General features: G+C 37.7%; 1 protein-coding gene and 1 pseudogene across 1 annotated transcript; one reads left to right on the top strand and one right to left on the bottom strand.

Moving 5' to 3' along the window:
• The first annotated feature begins 2,533 nt into the window (after positions 1 to 2,533).
• LOC126697700 (pentatricopeptide repeat-containing protein DOT4, chloroplastic-like) lies at positions 2,534 to 6,903 on the top strand (annotated as a pseudogene).
• Positions 6,904 to 9,207: 2,304 nt separating this feature from the next.
• LOC126697699 (uncharacterized) lies at positions 9,208 to 16,478 on the bottom strand. The gene is made up of 6 exons (XM_050394779.1): positions 16,370 to 16,478; positions 10,589 to 10,814; positions 10,416 to 10,465; positions 10,151 to 10,335; positions 9,900 to 9,939; positions 9,208 to 9,712 (listed from the first exon to the last, which is right to left on the bottom strand). The coding sequence occupies exons 2-6, from the start codon at positions 10,810 to 10,812 to the stop codon at positions 9,390 to 9,392; spliced, it is 822 nt and encodes a 273-aa protein (XP_050250736.1). The 5' UTR covers positions 10,813 to 10,814; positions 16,370 to 16,478; the 3' UTR covers positions 9,208 to 9,389.
• Between the last annotated feature and the right edge of the window lie 4,642 nt (positions 16,479 to 21,120).

Below are 21,120 nucleotides of genomic sequence, written 5' to 3'. Positions count from 1 at the left end.
CATAACTGACTACTACTTTTGCAGGATCATGGAACCTTTACATTGAAGTCTTATTGAATAAAACTTGAGCAAACCTGAAACGATGAGATTTCAGATTTTTTTTTTTTTTTTTTTTGGGGGGGATAGGAAAGGATGAGATTTGAGTTTAATAAGTTTGTTATGAAATTATATTTGAATATGGAGAATATTGTTTCCAGGACGGTCCCAGATGGGGGCTTAAGGGGGCCGGGCCCCGGCCCAAAAAAAAAAATTTAGTAGGTAAAATTTTCCCCAAAAAGAGACTTGGGGCCCTTAGCAAAATGACTTGGGCCCCCCTATCCCAGCCAGCTAGCCCAGTCAAGATCCCTGAGCCTATGTAACTCTAAAAAAAATGTAAAAAAAAGAAAAGAAAACAAAAACAAAACCCAGCAAACGAAACCAAATGGAGCAAAGCAACAAGCAAAAACAAAGGAAAAAAGAAAAGAAAAGAGAGAGACCCATCGCAGACCCAGTCACGCCTCCGCTCAAGCCACCACACGCGAGAGAAATCCATCGCAGACCCGTCCCTGTCTCAACTGTCGGCTTCGCATACCCAAACGGAAAACGGCCACACCAGCGCCGCCACTGTCGCCACTCGAGACCCGTCCCTGGCTCAGATTTCACGGTCAAATGATGAAGACTAAGAGTATGAAAGAATATTTGAGTAAAGAATTAATTTGAGATACTAGCATTGCTTCCTTGGTGAGAGACTGTGAGGAAGAAATTTGGTTGCGAAAATAGAAAAAAAGAGATCTGATGGTAAAAGTAAAACACGTGCTGAGCAGTAAAAAGATTAAGGAAACTTTTAGGAAACTTCCCATTTAAAAAATAATCCGATATTTTTCTTTATTTACAAGATTGTCATAAGTAAATAGTAAGTTAAAAATCTTATATAAAATGTGAATAAGAATATAAGATTATAAATAAATATTTTTTTAAATCCCACCTTATTTAAGATTTCTAAAAAATAAAAAAATAAAATTCATTGTTTTATATAATAGTAACAATTATTTTATATATATATATATATATATATATAGAATATAAGATTATAAATAAATATTTTTTTAAATCCCACCTTATTTAAGATTTCTAAAAAATAAAAAAATAAAATTCATTATTTTATATAATAGTAACAATTATTATATATATATATATATATATTTTAAGAACTCCGAAACAATCTGAAACGGGCAATAATAGAGATAAGTAATAGAAAGAGGAACATTGATTCAACTTTTAAGAAATAAAAATGGTAAAGTTAGGAAAAGTGCTTGTTGGTAGTGCATAATAAGTTTATAGTGTCAAGTTCCATTTTCATAGAAAATGTATTAAGAAACAATAGTATTTTGTGTCTTTTGTTTTTATTGATAGATGTTTGCATCTTAATATATTAAGAAACAATGATTTTGTGTATTTGTTTTGGTTGATAGTTTGTTAATAATATATGGATGTGCATTTGAATTTTTTTCTTTTCTTTTTTGCACTTATCTCCGACTCCCCCTAACTTGAAATCCTAGGTCCGTCCCTGATTGTTTCATAAAGTGGAAATTCAAGTGAAATTTTCTAAGTGAAATTCGAAATGTAGTATTTTCGATCGGTCAAAGCTTTTGCTCGATTGATTGAAGTGATAAAGAAAATAATCCTGGAGTTGTTGTATAGTTCGATCAATACTCGATTCTTATTCGATCTATCGAAAAGAGCTTTCGATCAATGCTCGATTCCTCTCGATCAATCGAGATTCGTGAAACTGAGTTTTCTGCAAAAATTTCTGGTAATTGTTCTAAACATTTGAAAATGTTTTAAGCTTTGTAAACGGTTTTATGATACATTTTAACTCTCCATACGTGTCTTTGGTGAAATATGACTCTATAGGTATAAATAAAGGCTTATGTTCACTTGAAACATATCCTTTTTCCCCCAAAGAAACACAAAAAATCCTGTGGTCATTCTCCAAAATTGTTATTGGTAAAACCCAACAACATTGTTGTATCCTGGGGACAAGTTTGTAGTAACACTTTAGCAACAAGAGTGTGGAGACAAATATTGTCTGAGAATAACAATTTTGTGCCTCCAAAAACTATCTATTTCTTTTTTGTCTTTTGTGTTAATCTTGTTCTTCTATTATTACTTTGCGTATTATCCCTAACATTAATTGAGATGTTATTAGGTTGTGATAGGATGTATTTTTCATTAAGTAAAATATACTGACATGACAATCTTTTATTAGATGTGTAAAACAGAATTTTACACTCCATTCTTATTAAATTCAAACCCTTCTTTCTATGGCTCCATTAATCTACCTTTTCTAATTTTTTTTTTTTTTTCCTTTGGGCCGAGGGATACAGTTTTCACTTCAAGTCTACACATTAATGGGCTTAGAGCTTTGGACTGGCCGAGGCCCTTAATTGGTCCAACCCCACATGTCGGACAAAATACTAGGCCAGGCCGAAGTCTCAAATAAGCCCATTGCCTGAACTTACATTTTATTAGCAACATTAACATCCATTTCTTCAAAACATGCTAAAAATCAAAAGCAACTCTACGTGATTCATGATCTTAAATCAGATTAAGAGAATCTCAGTTGCTACTCTGCAATTCAAAAACTTTTCCATTACATCACAACGTTATTGTCCAAGCATTGACCCACGTGACTCTTCCAAACTCTTAATCAACTACTCGAAATTCGGAAGGATTACAGATGCAGAGAACCTGTTCGACAATATGCCTGACAGAGATGTTGTCTCATATTCTATAATGATTCATGGCTATGCTAAAAATGGGTTCCACAAAAAATCCATTGATTTATATTCCCATATGCGAATTTCTGGTTTGGCTCCGAATTCTTTCACCATTGTTGGTGTGCTTGTTGGCACTGCAGGCTTGCAAAGCTTGGTGCTTGGACAATCCATTCATGGACTGGTTGTTAAAACTGGGTTAGAGTCTGATATGATTGTAGGTACAGCTATGTTAGATATGTATGCTAAGTGTGGAAGTATGATTAATTCATAAATAGTAGTTGAGGGAATGAAGAACCCGGGTTTGATTTCCTGCAATGCAGTGGTAGCCGGGTTTGTACGTAATGGACTCTTTGAAGAGGGCCTTGTAGTTTTTAACCAGTTCCGGAAGTTTGGTTTGGTACCTAATGCACTTCGATGTTAACTCTTAGGAGGGGTTGCATTGGTTTGGAGTCACAAAGGCTTTGTGAATGTGTTCATGGCTTCATTGTTAAAGTTCCTCTTGTTTTGGATGTATCCATCAATAATTCAGTTCTTGATATGTACTCAAGTTTGTTGGATTTAGATGCTGCAGCTAAAATATTTGATGAGATGGAATGCAAAAATGTTATCAGTTGGACAACAATGATAGGTTTGTTGATTGATCTTGAATATGCCTCTGATGCACTAGAGCTTTTCAGCAGAATTAGGTATGGTGGGATCAGTCATGACACACTGGTTATCATGAATCTCATTTCAGCTTGTGCAATCATTGGGGATTTGAAGAGAGGCAGAAAAGTCCATGCTCAAGCTGTTGTTTGTGGATTTGGTTCTGAGCTCACTCTTGTGAACTCTCTAATTGCAATGTATTCCAGGTGTGGTGACTTGAATTCTTCTAGAACTGTTTTTGATCAAACATCTCAAAAGAGTTTAGTTTCATGGACGGGAATGATTTTGGGCTACGCACAGAATGGACGCCCAAGAGAGGCTTTGAATCTCTTAGTTGAAGTAAGACTAGAGGAAAACTTTTTCCTTCATCCAACAATGTCGGTTAGTGCTTCAACTACTTCTGGTGGACTTGCTGCTTTAGAACTCCAGCAGCTCCACTGTTTTGCTTTGAGGCTGGTGTCTCCTTGCATAGACCGGTTCAGAACAGTTTCATATCAACATACTCAAAGTGTGGGACTGTGGAACTTGCTCACACTGTTTTTAAGGAGATGGGTTATCTTCAAGATGTAATCTCTTGGAATGCAATTATAAATGGGTATGGGATCAATGGTGATGGAGATACTGCAATTGCTCTCTACTATGAGATGAGGAGTTGTGAGGAAGGTCCTGATAGTGCAACCTACCAGAGCATTTTGAGTGCTTGCAGTCATGCAGGTTTAGTGGACAATGGTCTACTGATATTCAATCAAATGGGTGAAGAGAATAAAATAAGGCCAAGCCGAGAGCATTATGGGTGTGTAGTTGACTTGCTTTCAAGAGCAGGCTCCTTGCCTGATGCAATTGTGTTTGCCAGAAAATTTTTGGATGGAACAGGTCCAGATGTTTGGAGAGCTTTGCTTAGTGGATGTCTTCTTCATGGAAATGTAGGGCTTGCAGAACTTGCAGCAAGCAGGATATTTGAGCAAGATCCAGAAGGATCCGACCAAGTTGTGCTTTTTTCAGATGTGCATGCATCAGTTGGTAGGTTTCAGGAAGCTGAATCATTGAGGTCGAGTCTGAAGATGAAGGGGTTATTAAAAAATCCTGGGATCAGCTTGCTGAATGGGATTCCATAAGATTTTGGATGAGAATTTTTAAGCTTTGCTAAAAGGTGATCTTGTGTGTAAGCGCTAGACTATCGCATTCCTAATGAAGAAAACCAGGACAACACAGTCTGATATGGAACAGAATTAGAAATGGAGATAAATTAATTTTATGTGCTACGTTGACAGTATTACATCAAATACCAAACCTGAGAATATCAGGTCTTTGTCTACTTGCATTTGACTTGAAAGCCAGAACATCACCAAATTGACAGGCAAGTGGATTGATCAAATTATAACTAAGCTAGACTTTTTTGAAAAAACTATTGCATAGGCAATGGGTGACTCAATTGATAGAGTACTAGCTGAACTTTTTTAAAACTGTTAGTAGTTACAAGGTTTTCCATCGTTTTAGGATTATGTATATGTCCTCAACATTGACATGCTAGTAGTGAGACTTCACAACCATAACTAAGTGTAGGTTTCCAAGTGTCACCCTGTGTCTTGTATTTGAAGATTCTGCCTGTTATTTACCAAGGCAAGTGCTTGATCTTTTATGTACACTAGGTCATGTGAAAGAGAAAATATCTCTGTTTCAAGATATGTTATGCATATATGTTGGTAAAACTCATCCATTGTTATAATATATTTGGCGTATAGGTTTTTGTAAAGTGTAATCACCATATTTTCTCTTCTTTGTAAAAGTAAACAGTGTTAGCTACCTTTGTGCCATTATAAATGTAATTTAGAGTTATGCAACCACATCTTTCAATTACAAAGACTTTTTCCCCCGTAATCACAGACAATTCTATCATGATTTGAGTGACCCAATTTAGGTTAAATGATTAGGATGACTGCGAGGTATGGTTTGAAGTCAACTAGGCCTTTGTTGACATAACTTGTATCCATAGCTTACGGCAAGCCTTATTTTCCCATAAACACCTGAGTGGGATGTGCAAAAACTCAATGAAATTTTTGAATTGAAATCTGTGCAAACAACTAGAAGAATACCTCTTCCTATGAGCCACTAGGAAGATAAGTTAATTTGGGTGCTGAATAAGAAAAGAGCCTTTTTCAGTTAAATCAGCTTATGGGGCCAGTCAAATCCACAGGTTCTATTACAATAATATGGAGGTATGTAAACTCTTTTTGAAATCAAAGTTACACAAACGGCTTAAATTTTTTTTGTGGAGATTTGTAATGAATATTTTGCCAACCAGAGCTTGCTTGAAGGAGGGAGGTATTGATTTTTTGTTCTCTACTGTCCTCTTCATGGCACAGGGAGGAAATATGTCTGCACTAGCTCCGCTACGGTCCTATGGCTGAAGCAGTTTTGTTTGGTTTAGATTGGGGCCTTCCTATGAATGACTTTCACTTTGATTCTCATATGGAATTAATATTGTATTCTTTTAAAACCTTTTTGATGAAAACAGTTGCCCGAGCCTAGTCACTGTGACTCCTTTGTGCGGAGGCATCCCTTCTCCTATAAATTATGGGGCTATTTTGCCAATTGCCATGTTATTCAGAGGGATTTTTATTGCACCTCTAGGAATGTTGGACAAAAGCATTCCTAAAGATCAATTCATCCTTGACTGATTTAAGATCAATGTGGGAGTTGAGAAACAAAGTGCTATTTTCAAAAGGGAAAGTAAATGTAATAGAGATGATAGTTAGAAATCAATCTATTTAATGTTCTTCATAGTGAGGTGGGATATGGATCCAATTGTCCTTGGAGTGAACCAAGCAACCATTACTATGGTTAAGACCACCAGAAGGACTCAATATGATTATTTGTGATGCGGCAGTTGAACATAACAACACTATGGTGGTGGTAGTCATTTGAAATTGGGAAGAAAGACCTCGTAAAGCTGCTTCTAAAAAAATCCTTTATGCTCCCCTGCTGTTGATAAAGCCATAGCTATCAGGTGGGCTCTAGAGTTAGCAGAACATCAACAACTCCAAAGGATCATTGTGGAGTTTTTAACTCTAAAGAGTGTATAGAGTCCCTCGAAATAAGAAGATCAACAAGCTTGCCTTGGGAGCTCGAGACCTCAATAAGAAATGTCCAGCAAATAACTAAGAAGTTTGAGAAGGTTTCCTTGTGCTGGACTAATGGGGAAGTAAAAACTGCAGCTCACCTTCTAGGTGAATGATCTCTTTGATGTAATTCTTTTGGTTTTTTTGGTTTTTTTCCTTCTCTATCTTTAGTACAGATGTATTAAGGTTTAAAGAGGGGTGTTTGTAACTCTGTTGTTGCTTAATCCTACATTATACTATTTGAGTTCCAAAAACCAAAACATGTTGAACATAACTTGTATTCGTACATTCAAGCTGTCTCATCATGAATTCAGCCCAAATGAATGTGTGTGTGAGAGAAAGAAAGGGGTGGTCTGTTGGTTGCGGTCATTTTTTAAAGTATTGCAGAGTGTTAAAATCTTGAGCATATAAAAATTGTGAGCAATATATGCTTGCTGTTAGTTGTTATGTTCTTTTGGTTTCTTTTAATTGTCTCTTGATTAATAAAAGATTGTCTAAGCAAATTATGCTAAGAAAAGTCTTGAGGCACAAAGTTTAATATATAGAATTTGCAAATTACCGTTCAACTTCATGTAGTTATGGCCAATGGCTATGGATGGTCTTGGTTAATAGCATTTTAGATCACTAAATTTGCCAAGAACTGCCTCTTTTTTTCTTTTCTTTTTTGCCTCACATTTATTTCTGTGCACGTTGTAGAACAAGAGATTACAAAAACCATGCAGTTGCACATGCAGTGTAGTACTACTTGAATGACATCAAATCAGTGGCAAAGAATGATGTTTGTTCAAAGATTTTGGATAGAGTATCTTGATTCTTGAGCCGCAGATCCAGGCAGCCTATTGTCAATTCAAGCAGTTTCTGCGATCACAATAGTCATGGCTTAAGATGAGCTACAAATGCGTATCTTATACTCAAAAAACTATGAAAGGCACAAAATACAATGAACTAGAAATGGTACATCAGTTCAGAAAAAACTATGAAAAGCACAAAATACAATGAACAAGTTCTCGTAAATTTCTGACTTTTATTACAAGCAAGTTGAGGACTATGGAAGAATCTGATAGCTACAGTCCATTTTTCTATAGTTTGTGACCAAAAATATTTTCCTGTAGCAAACAAATAATCCCAAGTGACTAGTCTAGGCAGCCTCAATGACTAATGAATGATAACAAAACTCACCAAGGCTTATAGATGTCCACACAGCTAAAGCACCACACATATTGGAGAATTATTGGGCAAAAAGGATATAACAGAAAAGAAAAACCTAGGTATAGTTCCTTTGGTACTATACTAATAGTGATTAATCAATGCTACCACATAATTGAAAATGGATGGCTTAGGTCAAAAGAGGTATGCTAAAAAACGATTGTTTATATTCCGCTACAAAGCCTTTGTTTCTAACATCTTCTTGTTCTTTCTGCAGCCATTTCTTTCATACATATATTTGTTCCTCTTCTAATCCACGTGCTAGTCATACTTCATTCCAATGCCAGTCGTGCTGGCTTCAAGATCAATAATGGAAAACAGAATTGCAATGGAGGCATTTGTTGGCACACTGTTCCTAATTGTTATATTGTTTGCAATGACGTCAAAGAATTCATGTAGTTCATACGTACCCTTTGTAGTATTGACCATAATATGAGGTCATTTTAACCTTCAGTGTCATATATTTGGTTTAGAATTTCTAAGGTCCTGATCTTGTTACAAATCTCCTAAACAGTGGGAGCTGATGTACCATCTATGGTTCTCTTAAGAGGGTCCTCTGATCTTTGTCAGCTTCCATTTATCAATTAGACTGGTTTAAAAGGTAAAATTTTATGTTTGACATTATACGTGTACTGCATTGTTTAGTAAATAAATCCCAAAAGTTGTAAGATTTTGATACATTAATTAACTAAATTCCCCTTTGGCCAAAAACACACTAGACTCCATGCACATGGAGATGGGTAAGTACCTTTTAAATTCATATTATACGATGTGTTTGGATTAACTTTTTTATTTCAGATTTTTAGTTTTTTAATTTATTTTTGTAAAGTTTATTTATTTATTTTATAGTTTTACTGGATCTAGGTACGACTACTTTTTTCAACTTTTAGCAAATCAACAAAAAGTTCATTCTAATGCCCACTTAATCCGCATCTCTGCCACGTAGGTTCAACTTTCTTTTTGAATTTTCATTTGTGGTAATTGGCATCATCACTATAGTTTGAGTAAACTCAATAATCACGATATTGCTTATTGCAGACAAATGAATACACAAACTTTGTGTGCAATAAGCAGCGTATTTACCCCTCTTTTAAAGTCTCGTAATGACATGTTACAGAAGCCGCAAGAACTGTGTAAAAAAGTTCAAAGCAAGTCCTCTGGGACTGTTTCTTTCTCCCTCAATTATTGCTTTAGTACCACAATAGTAGAATAAACCAATTTGCTATAATCTATGTGTGTTTGTTATGTCTGTGTCTCCGTGGGGTTTCAAAGGTTGCAATCCTTATAATGATTCTCAATCAGAATGCATTTGGCAGTAATGGCCTCTTAATAAAAGAACTCAATTCATCGTTCACAACAGATAAGAAAACTACTCATAATTGATCACGTACCAAACTAGAAAGAGCCACCGTTCAAGCAGGAGAAGGTATATACCCAGAAATTTTGAGGCTAAAGAAAACGAGTGCAAAACACAAAAGAAAACAAATTTAGGGAGGCATAGATTATGTTTTAAGTTCAGATATTAAACATCCGCACTGCTACCATTTAATACATAAAATCTCCATACTCCTGTTAGCTAAGACAATGATCTGTCCGTCGTAAACCTAGCAATTTGGCCTTCAAAAGAGCTCTCCACTAATGCTTCCTGGACTTGATTCTGCTAAACGTACCTACACTCTGTTCGCATCGACATCTCTTTTCTGATGCGAAATGCTAAACGTCCCTCATAAGTGCGGAGAAAGTTGCAATATCTGTCAACAGTATAATCTTCCCTCTCAAAAACATCACTATCAGATTTAAGTGCATACAGAAAATCATCATCCTCATCCTCATCAACCTCAATCTCATCAAACTCATCGACCTCAACCTCATAAACCTCAACCTTATCAACCTCATCAACGTCACCCTTATCAACCTCAACCTCATCATCAATCAAATCATCATCACCAGAATCATAACTTTCTTCTCCAGCATTCCAACGACCTACAATAAACCCAACACACGTCAAAGTCAAGAAGAGTATAATCATCATGCAAGAGATCAAAATCTAAAGGGTACAAATATTCAATGAGGGGCAACCAAAGAAACAAAAATATATGAGCTAAGTTAGAAATTACGATAACAATAATTAAAAAGTGAGGAAAACCAACAAATCTTATTTAAATCATACTTGAGAAATCTCTAACCCAAGCAAAGGTATAGCCTTTTTCCTAGGGAAAAAAGAAAAAAAGAAGTTAGATTTCATCATGTTATGGCATTAAAATCTTTAGAAGAATTGTGCAAAGCAATAATGTAAATGAATGCCTCTATGTCAATACGCAAGAATTAATGTCCAAAATGCAGGAATAATCAAATTAATTTTCCTGAATGTATTCATAAAAAGGAAAGTGGTGATGTGACAAAGTGGAAAATAGTACGTACCGGGCGTTTGTCAAAAAAGCAAATCCTAAGAACAAGGTTGGTTTTCTCCTCTGGTGGTGGTGGTGGCACCAGTTTAGCAAACTCCCTATCAACCTCATTTAGATCAAGTCCAGACTGACCAATTTTTATTAGAAGACGGTCACTGTTGGTCCAGGCAGGATAAAAGATATGTACATTGTCATACCCTGAAAAAATTAAATAAAGGATGATGAGATAGAGATAGAAAAATATGATCCAATTTCAGTTGGCTAACTTGGCTTCACACCTTCCTCTGAAGCAAGTGGTAAATCTGATTTTCGCAATACCCGATCCCGTCTTGCAAAAATTAAAAAACAAAAAAACCAAAAATAAGTGGTGATTTAACGTTACGGTGAGATGAGACCAAAAATTAAAAATTAAAAAGGAAGTGAAAGTAGTTTAAGGATTAGCAATTTTTACATGGACTTCCAAATGGTCATTGGTGGTTTTGTGACGGGCTCCATTGCAGACTTTGTGACAGGCTCTGTGCTGGACTCCATTGCAGACACTGTGACGGGCTCCATTGCAGACTCTGTGACAGGCTCTGTGCTGGATTCCATTGCTGCCAGTAGAGATGGGTCGTGCTTGAATCGCTTGTGAAGTTGGACCTCCAACTCCGTGGTTTCTTCATCCTCTACCTTCATCACTGCTTTAATGTACCACAAAGTCAGAAAAATCAATAATTATCAGGCATGCAAAACAAAACAAAAAAAAAAAAAGGTATTATTATGTCACTAATTACAAGAAAGTAAGGACTTGATCATATCTAATTACGAAATCATCAACAAACCCTAATATGACATGGATTTTGTTGAAATGGGCCGTGTGTATGACTTTAATTGCCAAGCCCAAGTCAACGTAAATAGAATCCTAGTTGTATGACTTTAATTGCCAAGCCCAAGTCAACGTAAATAGAATCCTAGTTGTAAAAGGAATGCTCCTGCCGACTTTAACATATACATATATATATATATATATATATATATATATTGTATTAAGTGTAGCCATGTACCGTGAGATTAAAGAAAAAGAAAATTCCAATTAACCTAGTGAGCAGCCGCATGAGAGAAAATAGAGAAAAGAGAGGCAGCCAGCTTCTATTCTTATTTTTTTATGTGAGAGAGTGCTAGGGTGTAATTGGGATTTGGGTTTCTTGAGAGTGTTCTTGTGCACTATTGTATTTTCCCTGATAATAGTGAAATCCCTGCAACTCCGTGGACGTAGGCAAATTGCCGAACCACGTAAATATTGTCTTGTGCGTGTGATTATTTTCTTTGACGTGTGTTTTCTCTATTTGTTTTGTTTCTCACAGGTTGGGATTTTAGGTTAAATTCCTTACAACTGGTATCAGAGCCTAGGGTTAGGTTTAAGTGAGAGCAATGGCAGAGGAAGCAGGAAAGACGTCTGGAATAGAAAAGTTTGATGGCACAGACTTCGCGTATTGGAGGATGCAGATTGAAGATTATCTCTATGGGAGGAAATTGCATCTGCCTCTTTTGGGGATAAAACCTGAGGCTATGAAGGCTGAGGAATGGGCTCTTCTTGACAGACAGGTACTAGGAGTTATCAGGTTAACTCTGTCTAGGTCTGTTGCACACAATGTTGTAAAGGAGAAGACCACAGCAGATCTGATGAAGGCTTTGTCCGGTATGTATGAAAAGCCGTCAGCAAACAATAAGGTGCACTTGATGAAGAAACTGTTCAATCTGAAGATGGCAGAGAATGCATCAGTAGCACAACATCTGAATGAATTTAATACTATCACAAATCAATTGTTGTCTGTAGAAATTGATTTTGATGATGAGATTTGTGCTCTGATCGTCTTGGCTTCTTTGCCAAACAGTTGGGAGGCAATGAGGATGGCAGTAAGCAATTCTACAGGAAAAGAAAAGCTCAAGTACAATGATATACGAGATTTAATTCTGGCTGAGGAGATTCGTCGAAGAGATGCAGGCGAAACTTCAAGATCTGGTTCTGCCCTAAACCTTGAGACAAGAGGCAGAAGTAATAACAGAAATTCAAATCGGGGCAGATCAAAATCCAGAAACTCTAATCGGAACAGAAGTAAATCTAGATCAGGCCAACAAGTACAATGCCGGAATTGTGGGAAAACATGTCACTTTAGTAATCAATGCAAAAGTCCTAAGAAGAAGAATGAAGATGATTCAGCTAATGCTGTAACAGAAGAGGTACAGGATGCATTACTTCTTGTAGTAGACAGTCCACTTGATGATTGGGTTTTGGATTCAGGAGCTTCGTTTCATACCACTCCACACCGAGAAATCATACAGAATTATGTTGCAGGTGATTTTGGTAAGGTGTATTTGGCTGATGGTTCAGCCTTGGATGTTGTGGGTATGGGAGATGTTCGAATATTGTTGCCCAATGGGCCTGTTTGGTTACTGGAGAAGATTCGACATATTCCTGACCTGAGGAGGAATCTGATTTCTGTTGGACAACTTGATGATGAAGGACATGCAATACTATTTGTTGGTGGTACTTGGAAGGTTACAAAGGGAGCTAGGGTATTGGCTCGTGGAAAGAAGACTGGTACTCTGTACATGACCTCAAGTCCAAGAGACACAATTGCAGTTGCTGATGCAAGTATTAATACAAGCCTATGGCACCGCAGACTTGGTCATATGAGTGAGAAAGGGATGAAGATGCTGCTGTCAAAAGGAAAACTACCAGAATTGAAGTCCATTGATTTTGACATGTGTGAAAGTTTCATCTTAGGAAAGCAGAAAAAGGTGAGCTTCTTGAAAACTGGTAGGACACCGAAGGCTAGAAAATTGGAGTTAGTACACACTGATTTGTGGGGGCCTTCTCCAGTTGCATCCCTTGGAGGTTCAAGGTACTACATCACTTTCATTGATGACTCAAGCAGAAAGGTATGGGTTTATTTTCTGAAAAATAAATCTGATGTATTTGAAACCTTTAAGAAGTGGAAGGCCATGGTTGAGACAGAAACAGGTTTGAAAGTAAAATGTTTGAGGTCAGATAATGGAGGAGAGTACATAGATGGAGGGTTCAGTGAGTATTGTGCTGCACAGGGAATTAGGATGGAGAAGACCATTCCTGGGACACCACAGCAGAATGGTGTGGCTGAGCGCATGAACAAAACTCTCAATGAGCGTGCTAGGAGTATGAGGTTGCATGCTGGACTACCAAAAACTTTTTGGGCTGATGCTGTTAGCACTGCAGCTTACCTGATAAACCGAGGACCTTCAGTTCCCATGGAGTTCAGACTTCCTGAGGAGGTTTGGAGCGGTAAAGAGGTAAAGTTTTCACACTTAAAAGTTTTTGGTTGTGTTTCCTATGTTCATATTGATTCTGATGCTCGTAGTAAACTTGATGCAAAGTCTAAAATATGTTTTTTCATTGGCTATGGTGATGAGAAATTTGGCTATAGGTTTTGGGATGAACAAAACAGAAAAATCATCAGAAGTAGAAATGTGATATTTAATGGACAGGTTATGTACAAGGACAGGTCAACTGTAGTGTCAGATGTTACAGAGATAGATCAAAAGAAATCTGAGTTTGTCAACTTAGATGAATTGACTGAAGGTACTGTCCAGAAAAAGGGTGAAGAAGATAAGGAGAATGTAAATTCACAGGTAGATCTGAGTACACCTGTAGCTGAAGTCCGCAGATCTTCCAGGAACATTAGACCTCCACAGCGTTATTCACCCACTCTAAATTATCTCCTGTTGACTGATGGTGGTGAGCTAGAGTGTTATGATGAAGCCTTGCAAGATGAGAATTCAAGCAAATGGGAGTTAGCCATGAAGGATGAGATTGATTCCTTGTTGGGGAATCAGACATGGGAACTGACTGAATTGCCAGTAGGAAAGAAGGCTTTGCACAACAAGTGGGTATACAGAATAAAGAATGAGCATGATGGTAGTAAACGTTACAAGGCCAGATTAGTTGTTAAAGGGTTCCAGCAGAAGGAAGGCATTGACTACACAGAGATATTTTCTCCAGTTGTGAAGATGTCAACAATCAGACTAGTACTGGGAATGGTGGCTGCAGAAAACTTATATCTTGAGCAGTTAGATGTGAAGACAGCATTCCTTCATGGTGACTTAGAGAAAGACCTTTACATGATTCAGCCAAAAGGGTTCATTACTCAAGGACAAGAGAATCTAGTATGCAAACTGAAAAAGAGCTTGTATGGCCTAAAACAAGCTCCAAGACAGTGGTACAAGAAATTTGACAGTTTTATGCATAGAATTGGGTTCAAGAGATGTGAAGCTGATCATTGTTGCTATGTTAAGTCTTTTGACAATTCTTACATCATATTACTGTTGTATGCGGATGATATGCTTATTGCAGGGTCTAGCATTGAGGAGATTAATAATCTGAAGAAGCAATTGTCCAAACAGTTTACAATGAAGGATTTGGGAGCTGCAAAGCAAATCCTTGGTATAAGAATCATTAGAGACAAGGCTAATGGTACATTGAAGCTTTCACAGTCAGAGTATGTGAAGAAAGTTCTCAGCAGGTTCAACATAAATGAAGCAAAACCAGTGAGCACACCCTTGGGTAGTCATTTCAAACTAAGCAAAGAACAATCACCGAAGACAGAAGAAGAAAGGGACCACATGAGCAAGGTGCCCTATGCCTCAGCTATTGGCAGCTTGATGTATGCTATGGTGTGTACAAGGCCAGACATTGCACATGCAGTGGGAGTTGTGAGTAGATTCATGAGTAGGCCTGGAAAGCAGCATTGGGAGGCAGTCAAGTGGATTCTGAGATATCTGAAGGGTTCATCAGATACATGTCTTTGCTTCACAGGTGCAAGTTTGAAACTGCAGGGTTATGTAGATGCTGATTTTGCTGGTGATATTGATAGTAGAAAAAGTACTACTGGGTTTGTTTTCACTCTAGGTGGTACAGCTATATCATGGGCTTCAAATCTACAGAAGATTGTTACTTTGTCTAGTACAGAAGCTGAGTATGTTGCAGCAACTGAAGCTGGAAAGGAGATGATTTGGCTACATGGTTTCTTAGTTGAATTGGGTAAGAAGCAGAAGATGGGCATTCTACACAGTGATAGTCAGAGTGCAATCTTTCTTGCCAAAAATTCAGCTTTTCATTCAAAGTCGAAGCACATACAGACAAAATACCACTTTATCCGTTACCTTGTTGAAGATAAGCTGGTAATGCTTGAGAAGATTTGTGGATCTAAGAACCCAGCAGACATGTTGACTAAGGGTGTCACTATTGAAAAGTTGAAGCTGTGCGCAGTTTCAATTGGTCTTCTAGCTTGAGGACAGGAGGATGAGTTGCAGGGATGAGGGACTGTGTTATGGAGGATTGTGGCTAATGTTTGCAGCTTGTGAGCCCTTAAGGGCTAAGGTGGAGCTAATGGAGAAGTTTGCTCGTGTAGTTTGATCAATTCAAGTCAAGGTGGAGATTTGTTGAAATGGGCCGTGTGTATGACTTTAATTGCCAAGCCCAAGTCAACGTAAATAGAATCCTAGTTGTAAAAGGAATGCTCCTGCCGACTTTAACATATACATATATATATATATATATATTGTATTAAGTGTAGCCATGTACCGTGAGATTAAAGAAAAAGAAAATTCCAATTAACCTAGTGAGCAGCCGCATGAGAGAAAATAGAGAAAAGAGAGGCAGCCAGCTTCTATTCTTATTTTTTTATGTGAGAGAGTGTTAGGGTGTAATTGGGATTTGGGTTTCTTGAGAGTGTTCTTGTGCACTATTGTATTTTCCCTGATAATAGTGAAATCCCTGCAACTCCGTGGACGTAGGCAAATTGCCGAACCACGTAAATATTGTCTTGTGCGTGTGATTATTTTCTTTGACGTGTGTTTTCTCTATTTGTTTTGTTTCTCACAGGTTGGGATTTTAGGTTAAATTCCCTACAGATTTGCACAAATCCAATCCAATATCGGATTAAACTAAAGCAAGTGGCTATTACTAACGCCAACTTCAAAAATTAATTGAATAATTTGTTGTTGCAGAGGATAATAAACAAATCAGCGTGGTTTTAAAAGCCTAGAACAAAAGAATCACACCAACCCTAATCCTAACGGATCAATTAAAGCCATCAAATTTCAAAACCCTAACACTACAAAATACAATTTTTTTTTAATATATATATAAACAAAATACGAAAATTATAACAGCGAACCAACGTACTTTGCCCTAAAAGCAAAAAATCATTATTACCTCCATTTGCCACTTTCTCTCTCTCTTTCACCGCCTCTGTGTCTCTCTCTTTTAGCACAACAAAGTTGAGGTTTGTATTTTTTGAAAATATGCTTGAGTGAAAAAATGTGTAAAAATATATGTAATTTGTTTAAATACTGAAAATTGTTATTTAAACAATGTTAACAAACGGCCCCTAGTAACCTTAGTAATGTTGTTCTGTTTAAGTGTTGTTAAAATCATATAGATTTTGTGTACGTGTCTTGAGGATCGGATGGATAAAATTTATTTCAATCAACGAAATCTAACGGTAAATAGGGTCACAAGTTGTAGGGGTGTGCAGAAAACCCACCGACCCGTCAAACCCGACCCAACCTGGGGGGTTGGGTTAGTTTTTAAGGCTTGGTGGGTTGGGTTGGGTTAGAAAAAAAAAATTTATAGCGGGTCGGGTTGGGTTTGGGTCATAAAATTACCAACCCGCCAAACCCGACCCGACCCACCATATTTAAAATATATTTTATATTTAATAAATTTTTTTTTTATAAATCAATTGTAGGGCACTTATATATATATATATATATATTTAAATATATATATATATATATTATATATTTAATAATTAAAAAAAAAAAAACCAATTGTAGAGCAACATTTCCTCAATTCCTCCTACTAATACTAATTTAATATATATATATATATATATATAAAATATATTATATAATTAATAAATTTTTTTAAATAACCAATTCTTCCTATCCTATATAAAAGCCAATTAGTTCACACAAATCCTAATAAATTACTATCGTTGTTTAGTCATTAGTGTTGAGCCTTTAAGGAATTACATTGATACTAATCTTTAGGTTTTTTTAATATATTAATATTTATATTTTTTTCTACTCAATTTAATAATAATAATAATAATAATAATAATAATAATAATAATAATAAAATTGTCAAACCCATGGGTTCAACCCGACCCAACCCGACCCATGTGGGTTGGGTTGGACTTATGCGATGGGTTGGGTTGGGTTGAATTTTTTTTGACCCACCATAGTGGGTTGGGTCAAAAAATCCCCTCAACCCGACCCATGCACACCCCTAACAAGTTGTGTTTTCTTGACTGGAGTAGACGACTAGGATGTATATCGTAAGGTGTCCGTTGAAATGTTTTTTTAAAAAAGAGGCCATATGATATCAGTATAATAGTGGCCTCCTCAATGCATTCACATGATTCAATTAGTTTTTACTATAACATGTGACTCATTAAAATAATACTAGTCTCATCATAGACGCTCTGCACGTGTGATGATGCTTTTTTTTTTTTTTTTTTTTTTTTTTAAATTTTGAGTTAATTGTAATTTTTCAATTTGAATTTATTTATTGTTAGTGAAGTTACACATGAAGGAATTTTTAAGAAACTAAAATTTATTTATTGTTACAAGTTCTGAGTTTCGAAAACTACAGTCAACAGTTCTCAGCAGGGGGTAGTGCCCATACTCTCTCTACTATAGCAGTGAGTTTCCCTTCATTTACGAAGGATGATGAGGTCCCTCTAGTAACATCATTTACTAGGAGGGTTTTGTCTTTTGATTTCTGCGTCGCGTTTGGAGTTTGGGTGGTAAGTGTCCTAGGATGGAGGACCTGACGTCTAGATGGAAGAATCTCTCGTTGACAAAGGTAGAAGAGTCAAAGGTGGATCTAACACGAGACAAAAAGAAGGTGGGCACTGTTTTGGCAACAAAATTTTTCACTCATCGGAATGTAAACGTGGAGGCGGTGGCTAAGACTTTCCGACCTATTTGGCGAACTAAGGGGAATTTTGAGGTCTGTGATGGCAAAGATAATGTCCTACCGGTTGCCTTTGAGTTGGAAGTGGATGCGGAGAAAGTACTTCAAGGGCAACCATGGGTGTTTGAAGTCTATTTAGTTGCCTTGCAGCGATACAATGGGTTGGAACTAGTCCATCACTTAGTTTTTAAGTCAGCCACTTTTTGGGTTTAGATCCATAACCTCCCTTTTTAGCTATTAATGGTGGAAGCGACGCTCATAATCGAAGAAACAATTGGAAAAGTGAGCTGGCCAAAGGATATCAGGGAAATGAAGGGAGGAAACTTTATGAGAGTTAAAGTCAAGGTCGATATTACGAAACCGCTATGCAGAGGTAGGAAAATCTCATGGGATTAATCCGGTGACGGTTGGTCAGCGTTTATGTACGAGTGTTTGCCAAACATATGCTACTGGTGTGGACTTGTTTCATATGACGACAAAGACTATGATTTATGGCTGAGCAGTTGAGGTTCGCTATGGATAGAGGAACAATATTTGGGTCATGGATTAGAGCTCCTTAGTTCAACCATGTGAAGAAGACAGTCATTGAGGTTTAGGGATATGACCAACAGAGGAGAATGAGGCCACAACACAATACCTCCACGGAGGTGCACACCGATAAGTTGACGACAGAAAGGCCGGGACGGACGGAATGTACTGACTCAGGAATTGGTAGTGTTGATGGAGGTGAACGGTGAAGGGAGAGAGCCAGTGGGTGACGAACAGAGGTATGAGCTGGAAGCCTGTGATTCACGGAAGCATATCCCAGATTTCAAGGAGATTTTGAAGGACATTGATGACGCTATCCATAATGAGCCCATGATCTCGATTTCAAAGCACGTTGATCCCAAAATCTCAGCAAATCAAAGTGTCAGTTGCTGTAATATGGTAGATATTGCAGTTATGGAGGCTAATCGTGTTTGGGAAGATCAAACACAGGATTTGAATGGAAAGTTGATGAATACGGATGTTGGCGCTGTGAACAAGAATGTAGCATTTAAAGTGGGTTGGGCTGAAATGGGCTTGGAAGGGGTGAATAATAAAACTAAGCCCATCAAGAGTGGAAGTAAAGGGAAACAAAAATTGAGGCCCACAAGTGGACTGGTGTTGACATAAAATAAAGAAGCAAATAAGGGAGTAATGGGCTTCAGTGAGGGCACGTGGAAGAGAGTGGTGACTCGTAGCTCATGCACTAATGCAAGCCCTCCTTTGGATGTAGAGATTGGTTCGAAGAGAAAGTCTGAGAGTTTAAACAGAGAGATAGTTGAGGTGATAACACATGAAAAAAAGAAGAAGGTGGATATTGAGAATGACTGTCTAGAAACAGCGGAGGTTGCTAGGCAATCCCGTCGAGACCAATAAGTCTCTTAAGTTGGAACTACCGGGGGCTTGGGAACCTCTGAACAGTTAAAGTCTTAGAGAAAGTGGTGAATAAAGAAGAGCCCAACATTGTCTTCTTGATGGAGACAAAGTCGAACAGGGAGTGGATGGAGCAAGTGAAGGATCGGTGTAAGATGAAGCATGGATTAATCATCCCTAGCGATGGAAGTAAAGGTGGCCTAGCCATGTTGTGGAAGGAAGGGATCAAAGTGGAGGTTAAGACGTATTCCCAAGAACATATAGACGTGTGGGTAGAAGGGGGATAGGATGGGAGTCACTAGCACCTCACGGGATTTTATGGTAACCTCGACACAACGAAAAGACCGGAGTCATAGGCTAAATTAAAATTTTTTAAGGGTACGTCGTCACTCCCTTGGCTCGTTATTGGTGATTTCAATGAGATTATTGGTCTCACGGAGAAGGAAGGAGGGCAGCTTAGATCGAGGAGGTAGATGGAGATTTTTAATGATGACATAAACCAATGTGGCTTCCAGGAGGTGGGTTTCATAGGGCTGAAGTTCACATGGCTGTATCAGCGGGCAGATGGTACTCAAATTCAGGAAAGGCTTGACAGGGCACTGGCCACCAAGGATTGGATTGATATGTTTCCCACAGCAAAGTTGTACCACCTTTCGTCATCAGCATCAGACCACTCACCACTTTCACTTCATTTGGTGAAGAAGAAGAGACAAAAGAAAATAAAGAAATCCTTCCAATTCGAATCAATGTGGCTGAAGGATAGTAGATGTGAGGATATTGTCAAAGCTGCATGGGAAAAAGGGGTTAGAAGCAGGGACAGGTGGTTTCTTGAAGAGTTGTCTAGAGCAATGTAGACACGACCTAGATGCATGGAACAAAGAGGAATTTGGCCACATGGGAAGAAAAATTGCTGAACTAGAATGCAGGATGGAATGGTTGGAACTACAACTGGCAAGTCCGAACATGATCAGTGATATGAGGACTACTAGAGCTGACCTGAACTGTTGGTTAGAGAAAGAAGATGAGATGTGGCGTCAAAGATCAAGGTTGAACTAGTTTCAGGAAGGAGACAGAAACACTAGTTTTTTTCATGCAAAAGCCTCTGCGAGATACCAAAAGAATTTCATTGAAGGTCTAGTGGATGAACATGGGAGGTGGCAGGATGATGAGGTGAAGGTAGGGGATATTGCGGTAGACTATTTCGAGAAGCTTTTCACCTCAAGCAGTCCAGAGGATTTTACCGACATCTTAAGTGCTATCCAACCAAAAGTGACTACAACCATGAATGAAGAACTGACCCGTACATTCATAGCACAGGAAATTAGAGTGGCCCTAAAGCAGATGTACCCCCTTAAAGCTCCTAGACTTGATGGCATGCCCCTTATATTTTTCCAGCATTTCTGGAGCATATGTGGTGAGGTTGTGACATCTACAGTATTGGATTTCCTCAACCATGGTATGTCTCCACCTAATTTTAATGAAATGCATATTGTGCTTATTCCAAAAATAAAGGAACCAAAAAAAGTTTCTGATTATAGGCCTATTAGCCTCTGTAATGTTGTTTATAAGCTTGCCTCTAAAGTAAT

The sequence above is a fragment of the Quercus robur genome, chromosome 8, assembly GCF_932294415.1.
Source record: "Quercus robur chromosome 8, dhQueRobu3.1, whole genome shotgun sequence".
NCBI lineage: Eukaryota > Viridiplantae > Streptophyta > Magnoliopsida > Fagales > Fagaceae > Quercus > Quercus robur.
Note: the sequence above shows the minus strand (reverse complement) of the source record. Positions and strands in the feature narration are given on the sequence as shown.